This window comes from Argentina silus, assembly GCF_951799395.1.
Source record: "Argentina silus genome assembly, chromosome: 15".
NCBI lineage: Eukaryota > Metazoa > Chordata > Actinopteri > Argentiniformes > Argentinidae > Argentina > Argentina silus.
In genome coordinates, this window is record NC_139669.1 from 17,540,218 (window position 1) to 17,550,217 (window position 10,000).

Sequence of the window (10,000 nt, forward strand, 5' to 3'; positions counted from 1 at the left end):
CTTGTTTTCTAATTAAAATCATAAGACTTGCAGACAACATGTATTGAATTATCAAGGTGTGTGTGTGTGTGTGTGTGTGTGTGTGTGTGTGTGTGTGTGTGGGCGCATGTAGAATTATTTCTGTTTAGAACAGCCTCTGTACAGACATGAGTTAAAGGGTTCTCTTGAAATTTAAAACCTGCTTCTCCTGCTCAGAAACTCAGTGCACAAGAATGTTGGATGGAAAAAAGTTGTATTGAAGTTATATAAAGTTGAGGGTGTAGTTCCGCCGGACCGGCCACTAGAGGGCCACGCAGCCACTCTGGGCTCCATAAGGACACAATGGAGTCTATCATCTGTAAGCTTTTAGGGTAAAAATAACCCTGGTCTGCATGCAGGGAGTGGTAATGAGAGAATGAAAAGGGGGGGGAGAGAGAGAATGAAAGAGAGGAGAATAGATGAAAGAAAAAGGGAGCTTTTCTCTGAGAGGATTGTTGTATGGAACTGTGTGTCGTGTGGCTAAAACTGGATTTCGACCCAAGCAATCTGTTTCTTTGTTTCTATCCTTCTCCCTCTGTTTCTGTCCGTTTGTGTGTCTTGTCTTTTCTCTCAGTGACCCATCACCCTCTCACACAATTTCTGGCCTTTTAAGGAGTTAGAGAGAGGAAGGGAAGAGAGGGAGAGGGAGGAGGAGGAGGAGGAGGAGGAGGAGTGAAGGACAGACTGGTCTGGTGACTGATAAACAGTCTCCTCTTTGTACAGACAGACCGACACACCTACACACGCACACACACGCACGCACACACACACACACACACATTGTCTTCCCTCTTTCTCCCTCTAAATGAGAGGCAGAAGACAGAATTTTCAAGCATTCCCACACACACACACTCAATCTCACTCACTCACTCACTCACTCACTCACTCACTCACTCACTCACTCACACACACACACACCCCTCTCAGTGCCAGGCAGCTGTTGGGGGCGGGGGTGGGGTGACCATGGAGGGGGGGGGGGGGCGTCGCTCTTTGTTTTGGTGGGGAACAATCGAGCTGCAACAGATACTTTAAAACGTGTGTGTGTGTGTGTGTGTGTGTGCATGTGTGCGTGTGAGTAAATCCTCTCCACATGTCTGGACACTCAACTTGTGTGTCTCATCCCTCTGTCACCACTCGTCTCCCCCTCCCTAGTGACTCAGTGGACTCAGAGTGCTGTGCTCCCAGCGGCCAGTAGGGGCGCCAGCACTCCACGAATGAGAGGCTACATGCGCAAGGGAGAGAGAGGGGGAGGGAGAGAGAGAGGGGGGGGCGAGCAGCCATTTTACACTCCCTACAGGACCCATTTTCTGACTCAGTGATGATGTCATCATAGGAGCTATATCTCTGGCTCTGATCCTATTGGCTAGAGCGCAGCATGCTCTCTCTGACTGGTACAGTGTGAGAGAGCACACACACACACACACACACACACACACACACAGAGCACCAATCTGACCCAGTGACACGGTGCTCAGTTCATTTCCTAAAGTAACAGGATTAAATGATATGAGGATTACAACCCATGCAGATTAGACTCTTCTATATATATATATATATATTGTGTGTGTGTGTGTGTGTGTGTTTTTCTGACTCTTGACCTTGCAGCTGTGTGCGTGCCTGTCCTGTGTGTCTGTGTGTGTGTGTGTGTGTGTCTGTGTGTGTCTGTGTCTGTGTCCTCTCAGCTGTGATGGTGGATGTGTATAGCATGTGTGTCATGGTGGATATCCTGCTCTCTGTAGGGGCTGGCCCAGAGTGTGTGAGACACAATGGTGTTTATGATTCCCACTGCCCATACAGACAACACACACACACACACATAGATAAAACACTGCCCTGAGATAGAAACATGTTTGTGTGTACAGAATAGAAGAACATATCATACACTCATTTCACACACACACACACACACAACGTAGGCCTGCGTTACACCCAGAGAGAACACATGGAAAGCAATAGAAAGATGTACAGAGAGAGAAAGAGAGAGACAGACGGAGAGACTTGCATAAGGAGGAAGTGAGGCCTCTGCCAAGTGAAACAATGGTGTGTCAGTGGAGGCAGTGAGGGGAGGAGGGGGGGTGAGGAGCTCGTTAAGGGAGCAGACCGTGTTAATACACACACTGAGTGGCCTCTCTCTCCCAGAGACAAAGACACTGCTTTACTGAACGCCTGTTCTCTGTGTCTGTATTGTAATGCACTGGTGTGTGTGTGTGTGTGTGTGAGAGTGATGCAGACAGGGGAAGGTACCATATGCTGCAATAATCTAATATTGCTCATTTCACAAAGGCAGGAGATAGAGAGAGAGACTGGTATAATCTGGTGGAAGGAGAGGAGAGGAGAGGTGGGGTGGGGTGTGGAGGAGTTGAAAGGAAGAGAAAATCTGACCGCTGTATGGATGTAGTGGTAGTGGCAGCGGTAGCAGCAGTAGTAGTAGTAGGTGGTGGTGGTGTGTGGTTTTGGTATATACAGCAGAGACATTGAGGAAGAGTGTGTGTGTGTGTGTGTGTGAGAGAGAGTTCCAGTCGTAGTCATTCGTGTCCAGTTTGGATGTCAGCTATAGAGCCCAGCTGGCCACGCCCCTATAGAGCCCAGCTGGCCACGCCCCTATAAGCCCAACTGGCCACGCCCCTATATAGCCCAACTGGCCACACCCGTCATGGCATCACATTTTACCTTGGAATATGATTACAGCAGCGCTGATGATGTCATCACCAGCCAATGGCAGCAGGTGTGTCGGGCTGTGGAGCGGTGGGAGGCAGGTTGGGTTTGACATTTACATGTTTCCCAGGGGATGACGTGTGTGTGTGTGTGTGTGGGAGGGAGGGAATGTGTGTGTGTGTGTGTGTTTCCTTGGCACCATTGGCTCTAGTCCAGGTCCTGATCCTGCCTTCCTGCTCAGCCTTGCTCTATGACTCAGTGGGAGAGAGACAGAGAACAAGAGAAGGTATAAGTGTGTGTTATATGGGTCATTTATGCGTTTGCATACACTGTGTGTGTGTGAGAAACCTCTGACCAGAACACACACCCCTACAGTGAAGATCCTGACCCTGTCAGAACAGTTTGATGTGAAGTGTTTCTGTATGCCTGTGTGTGTGTGCGGCCAGTGTGTGTGTGGCCAGTGTGTGTGTGTGTGTGTGTGTGTATGGATACCTCAGAGCTGTGGTTGTCCAGCTGTATTTGTACCATGTCCGTAGCAGTGCCCCAGCGTGTGTGTGTGTGTGTGGTCTTGGTTCCTCTGTGGCCCGGGGGTCCTGATCCAACGCTCCCACCACCTCCCTGGCCCAGGCCGGCTGGAGGTGGGAGACACACACACACAAAGGCCAGCTCTTTTTTTTTTACCATGTCCCTCTATTCCTCCACTCTCCCGCTCCTAATAACTTTCTTTAACCCTGGTCTCTCCCTCCCTCCCTCTCTCTCTCTCTCCCCCCCTCTCTCCTTCCTTCTTCTCAAAGTCAAAATGCCTCAAGAATCTCAATATGAAGTCATATTAATAACCCCCCCCCCCCCCCCTCTCTGTCTCTCCGTAGCTAAGAAGGACCAGGAGGGAGCGGAGGAGAAGCACACCCAGAAGAAGAAGGTGAAGGAGCTGAAGGTGCTGGACGGCAAGTCCTCCCAAGCCCTGTGTGAGTGTGTCAGGACCCCCGGCCTGCTCCTGTCTGCCTCTCAGCCCCTCCCTGCTCACCCTGAAACACATCGTCCCCAATCCAGTATTCTCTCTCACAGTCAAATGGTTACGTGAAAGCTGATGGTGTGTGTGTGTGTGTGTGTGTGTGTGTGTTTCAGCCATCTTCCTGGGTTCGTTCCGTATGCCCTACGAGGAGATCAAGAACGTGGTCCTGGAGGTGAATGAGAAGCTGCTGACTGAGTCCATGGTGCAGGTAGGTACAGCACTGGGCCTGGCGGGAGTCAACGTGTGTGTGTGTGAGTGAGTGAGGGTTAGGCATTTTATAGGCATCTTTTATAGGTGTGAAAGGTTATGGCATGCAAATGTGTACTGTTTGTGCTTGTTTCGTATGTTCATTGTGTGTGTGTGTGTGTGTGTGTGTGTGTGTGTGTGTGTGTTTAGAACATGGTGAAGCAGTTGCCGGAGGCGGGGCAGCTGAGTATCCTTGGGGAGCTGAAGGACGAGTACGACGACCTGGCGGAGGCCGAGCAGTTTGGAGTAGTGGTGAGAACGCACGCGCACACACTTCCTAAATTCAACACACACACTCTTCCTATATTCAACACACACACACACACACACACACTCACACACACTTCATTTATTTAACACCCACACACTTCCTATATTCAACACACACACACACACACACACACACACACACACACACACGCCCTAACCCCGTGAGCATCTCCTCTCCCCCTTCCCCAGATGAGCACGGTGAAGCGTCTGAAGTCGCGCCTGTCGGCCATCCTGTTCAAGCTGCAGTTTGAGGAGCAGCTGAACAACATCAAGCCTGACGTGGTGTCGGTGACGGCGGCCTGCGAGGAGCTGAGGAAGAGCAGCACCTTCTCCCAGCTGCTGCAGATCATCCTGCTGGTGGGGAACTACATGAACGCAGGCTCCCGCAACGCAAAGGCCTTCGGCTTCACCATCAGCTACCTCTGCAAGGTGACCAGATGTGTACACACACACACAGGCAGACGCGCACAGACAGACAGGCAGACACACACACACACACACAGGCAGACGCACACACACACACACACACACACACAGACACTCACACACACACGCGCACACGCACAGACTCACACACTCATACACACACACACACACACTCTCTCTCTCTCTCTCTCACTGGAAGACTCACACACTCAAATACTGGCTGCTGCCGTTCTCTAATTAGCCATTTGACCCCCCCCCCCCCCCCCCCCAATCAGCTGCGGGACACCAAGTCAGCTGACCAGAAGCAGACGCTGCTCCACTTCCTGGCCGAGCTGTGTCAGGAGAAGTACCCCGAGGTCATGGGCTTCCCCGACGAGCTCATCCACGTGGAGAAGGCCAGCCGAGGTAACCGTGGCAACCGCCGCGCTCCGCACTGTAGACAGAGGGCTGGGTCCCTATCCTCTCACGCACTTCCTTGTTTCCTTGTCTCCTTTCCTTCCTGGCCACCATAGAGAGAGGGCTGGGTTCCTACACTGTCTCCTTTCCTTTCTGGCCACTGATTGATAGGAGTGATAGGAGTGTCTATGTCCACCATCGTCCCTCCTGTCACCAGTTAGACGCCATGGAGTTAGACGCCATGAAGGAACATGCAGAAATGAAATGACACTATTTACCTCAACAACCTCCAAACTGTGACTCACCTAAACCTGCTACACCTCTACCCCCCCCCCCCCCCCCCCCTCCCAGTGTCAGCCGAGACCCTCCAGAAGAACCTGGAGACCATGGGCCGTCAGCTGAAGAGCCTGGAGAAGGACCTGGAGACCTTCCCCCCTCCCCAGAGCGACAGAGACCTCTTCGTAGAGAAGATGACCATATCCTTCATCATCATCGTCATCATCATCATAGCACAGCTACATTTACAATGTATTTAAGGGACCTAAACACACTTCATGGAAGCAGGGAATGACGTGAGAGATTTTGTTGACATGCAGCTGTCTGTGGTTGTGCAGGATGGTGTGTTGGAACCCTCGGTCTCATTACTTAATGCTTTGGTAGCGGAGGTGGTTAGGAGTCACCCTGTCTTAGACCTGTAAGCCCAGCGTAGCCCCGGTACCACAATGAAGTCCTCGAGGAATAACAGTCTAGGTTGGGTCACCCATGCTAGAGGTCCTCGGTTGGAGCCCCTGGTTACCTGTGCGTGTGACTGTGTGTGTGTGTGTGTGTGTGTGTGTGTGTGTGTGTGTGTGTTTTGGGCCGGCCAGGCGTCTGTGTGTGTGTGTTCTTTAACCCGGTCCTCACAGCTTTGTGGGCAGCGCACGGGAGCAGTACGAGAAGCTGGACCTGCTGCACAAGAACATGGACAAGCAGTACAACGACCTGGGGGACTACTTTGTCTTCAACCCCCGCAAGATCTCCATAGAGGAGTTCTTCGGCGACCTCAACAGCTTCAAGAACATGTTCCAGGTGAGTGGACGGACACACACACACACACACACTCACAATCACACACACTCACACCTCACACTCACACAGATGTCATAAGCAGTATACAGCACACCTGCTTTCTGTTTCCCTTCCTCCTCTCTCCCTCTCTCTTTGTGATTAGATACACACAGGAGCCCTGAGTAAACACATTAGTGGAGCCTCACCTGTGTGTGTGTGTGTGTGTGTGTGTGTGTGTGTGTGTGTGTGTGAGGGAGAGTTACTGGACAGGTGCTGCAGGTGCAGTCTATATAGGCTCTTCCTTATCAGTCCCTTCTAAGCCTACACACACACACACACACACACACACCTTAGGGAGGGAAATCAGATGGGTGACATGACCTGGGAGTGTGTTTAGAAGGGAGTTGCAGGTGGTTACTTGTTTTGCTAGTTATTTTGGCAAAAAGCCAGTTATTTAGACGGGGGGCGGGGGTTTAACTGTCACACACACACCATACACGCGCGCGCACACACACACATCCATCATCAACACTCTCTCACACACACATACACACACACACACACACACACTTCCTATATTCAACACACACACACACACACACACTGATGTGTCCGTGTCTGTGTGGTTCCCTCAGCAAGCGGTGAAGGAGAACCAGAAGAGGAAGGAGTCTGAGGAGAAGATCCGTAAGGCCAAGCTGGCCAGGGAGAAGGCTGAGAAGGAGAAGGAGGAGAAGCACAAGAAGAACCAGCTGCTGGACATCAACGCAGGTCAGAGTGTCTGTCTGTCTGTCTGTCTGTGTGTGTGTGTGTGTGTGTGTGTCTGCATGCTTGTGTGTGTGTGTGTGTATGTTTGTGTGTGTGTGGAGGGCTATTTCCTGTATTTCTCCTTGTTGCCTGTTGGGGGCAGTCAGAGTCCACTCTACTGCAGGATCTGTGTGTGTGTGTGTGTATGTGTGCGTGCGTGCGCGTTTGTGTTTGTGTGTCTCCACTGAGCCAAAGCAGAGCAGGACAGAAGATAATGTAATGTAAATCACCTCGCTACAGAGAAGTGAATGAGAAAACCAGAGAGGGGGATGAACGTCCGCCTGTGTCTCATCCCCTCTTCCAGTTCTCCTGTGAAAGAGGGATTTGCCGGAAAAGAAAAGGAAGAGAGAGTAAATCTCTTTATCTCCACAAGCCATGTATCCTTGAGATGCTGCTACAATACAAGGGGCTGGTATAGCACTCTTATATATAGCAGTCTTATCCTGATTTACACACACTAGTGCTCACCCTAACACACACACACAGAGACACTTGTTGTCAATACACACACTCAGAATGGCCTTGTACCCCCACATACACACACACACATTTAGTCATTCAGCATTCTCTTGCTTTCCGTGTGTCCTTCCCTGACCTAGTTTGAGTGCATTCCTTCCTCCTCTGTTTGGCTGCACTTTGTTTCTCTTGGGACGCAACAGTTCCACAGTCCTCGGAATTCCTCTCTGCTACGGCACTGTGCTGCCTGTGTGTTGGGGAGGCATTCACTCTGCAATACACAACTCTGTGTGTGTCTGTCTCTCTCTCTCCCTCTCCCTCTCCCTCTCTCTCTCTCTCTCCCTCTCCCTCCCTCCATCTCCTGGTGTTCCAGCCGGCTCCTCTTCCTTTTTAGTTTTTGTTCCAACTCTCTCTCTTTCTTTCCATTTTCTCTGCTGTCTTCCTGTCTCCCTGTGGTTCGTGTTTAAACCTCAGTGTGATGTAGTGGTTGCTGCAGAGGCCTGTGAAGTCTATTATCACACACAGCCTATGGAAGGTGGTCAGGTTTCATGGTCACCACCACCACAGACATGTATGAAAGAAACACAATATGCTCTCAAAGTGTGTGTGTGTGTGTGTGCCCGGGGGGGGGGGGGGGGGGGGGGTCATTTACATATAGGTGCAGATTTGACTGCCCTCATAGCTTGGAGGGATTTACTACCCCATATTAAAATACACACACACACACACACACACACACACACACACACACACATACTCTCACAAACACCTGGTCTTTGTTTGTGTATAAACCGACAGGTTGGATGATCATTAAACAATGGCTCCCTTCATATGTTTCTCTCACACACACACACACATTCTCGCTGTTTCTCACGCATCCTCTTTCTCTCTCTCTCTCTCTGAGTTGGTTGACCTCTGCCAGGTCAGAGCATGTTTGGAGTTCATGGCCTTGTCATTCCCATGTGAAATAAACAGAGAGAGACAATGTTTCCTCAGTTACCAGTTACTACACACACACACACACACACACACACATCTATACACACACACACAGTCAGGAAGATTCTAAGCATTTACTGAAACCACCAAATGAACTGTGCAGGGGGATGGGCAGCAGGACAGGATACTAGTGTTAGATTAGAATACTCCAGTCCCATACTGGTTGATGGTCCTCACCACTCCCACTACAGCCACTGCTGCTACCCCACTACTCTACAGGATATCTACCACTAACACACCTAGATAGAGATATATATGGAGATATTTATATATATATATACACTCACCTATATAATGTGTGTGTGTATATAAATATATATGTGTATATAATGTATGTGTGTGTGTGTATATATATATATATATATATATATATATATATATATATATATATATATATATATATATATATATATATATATATAATGTGTATATGTAGATTTAGTTTGTCTCTGCATCCTCCCTAGTGTGTGTAAGGTGACAGACTCCACCTCCCTCTGAACAGTTCCCAGGTCCACAGCTAGGTGTCACTACCGTATGAAAATGAGGATGTGTGTTTGCCTGTGTGAGAAAACGCACGTGGGTGGGTGTGTGTATGTGTGTGGGGCATCATGACCACCAGGGGTGCTGTGGCTCTACTGGTAGAACCTCTGTGTGTTTGAGGTGGAGGGAGGGAGGGAGGGGGAGGAGAGGAGGAGGGTGGAGAGCAACAGATGTCTCAGGGGGATTAGACCGTGTTGTTGTCTCAGAGCAGAGGGGGGAGACATGGAGCAGAGAAAGGGAGAGGAGGAGGAGGGATGAAGTAGGGAATAGCCTTCCTTCTCTTGTCTTACTGAGTGTCAGTGGAACCCACTACAAAGCAGCAGCTCTGGAACTGCTGCCATTCAGCAACGGAAATGTCTGAAACGGTCAGATAAATAAACAGTCATTAATAAATAATAGAGATGATCAGAGATGTGACGGTGTCCTGTCTGACTGTAGGATGGTCAGAGATGTGACGGTGTCCTGTCTGACTGTAGGATGGTCAGAGATGTGACGGTGTCCTGTCTGACTGTAGGATGGTCAGAGATGTGACGGTGTCCTGTCTGACTGTAGGATGGTCAGAGATGTGACGGTGTCCTGTCTGACTGTAGGATGGTCAGAGATGTGACGGTGTCCTGTCTGACTGTGTTTTTATTCATAATCAACCCTGACCGGCCAGTCACTTATTCTCAATGTCACCATACGAGGCCTAGTTGGACTAGGTAGCTGTTACTCTGTGTGTGTGTGTGTGTCTGTGTCTGTGTGTGAAGTACAAGTTGCTGTGTGTGTGTGTGGCCACCAGGGGAGCTGTTGATCCATGCATGAAGCCAGGCTGTGTGTGTGTGTGTGTGTCTCTGTGGGTGGTGAAGTGGAGGGGACATCTTTAAGAGGTGATTCTCTAATACTATTATACTGTTAAGAGGCCTTATGTTCTTAACTAGCTGCCATGCTATACCCTGTGTGTGTGTGTGTGTCCATCCATCCATCCATCCATCAATAAACACCAGAGAGAGCGATTGATAATGACCTTGACCGTCACTCAATTGTCCCTCTCCGATCGACTGCCCCTTACTAAATCGAGGTCGTGCAGCAGGTCCAGGATCAGACGCGGGTCAGGATCAGCTCGGATCAGAACGTCCCCATAGATCTGTT

At 49.9% G+C, this 10,000-nt stretch overlaps 1 protein-coding gene across 1 annotated transcript in view; it reads left to right on the plus strand.

Moving 5' to 3' along the window:
* diaph1 (diaphanous related formin 1) overlaps nucleotides 1-10,000 on the plus strand; it is a 78,418-nt gene that overhangs the window by 58,600 nt on the left and 9,818 nt on the right. Inside the window, exons 18-25 of the mRNA XM_083686065.1 lie at nucleotides 3,543-3,638; nucleotides 3,799-3,893; nucleotides 4,082-4,183; nucleotides 4,391-4,630; nucleotides 4,903-5,032; nucleotides 5,375-5,498; nucleotides 5,926-6,091; nucleotides 6,706-6,838. Coding sequence (XP_083542191.1) covers nucleotides 3,543-3,638; nucleotides 3,799-3,893; nucleotides 4,082-4,183; nucleotides 4,391-4,630; nucleotides 4,903-5,032; nucleotides 5,375-5,498; nucleotides 5,926-6,091; nucleotides 6,706-6,838 — 1,086 coding nt within the window. The remainder of the gene's footprint in view (nucleotides 1-3,542; nucleotides 3,639-3,798; nucleotides 3,894-4,081; nucleotides 4,184-4,390; nucleotides 4,631-4,902; nucleotides 5,033-5,374; nucleotides 5,499-5,925; nucleotides 6,092-6,705; nucleotides 6,839-10,000) is intronic.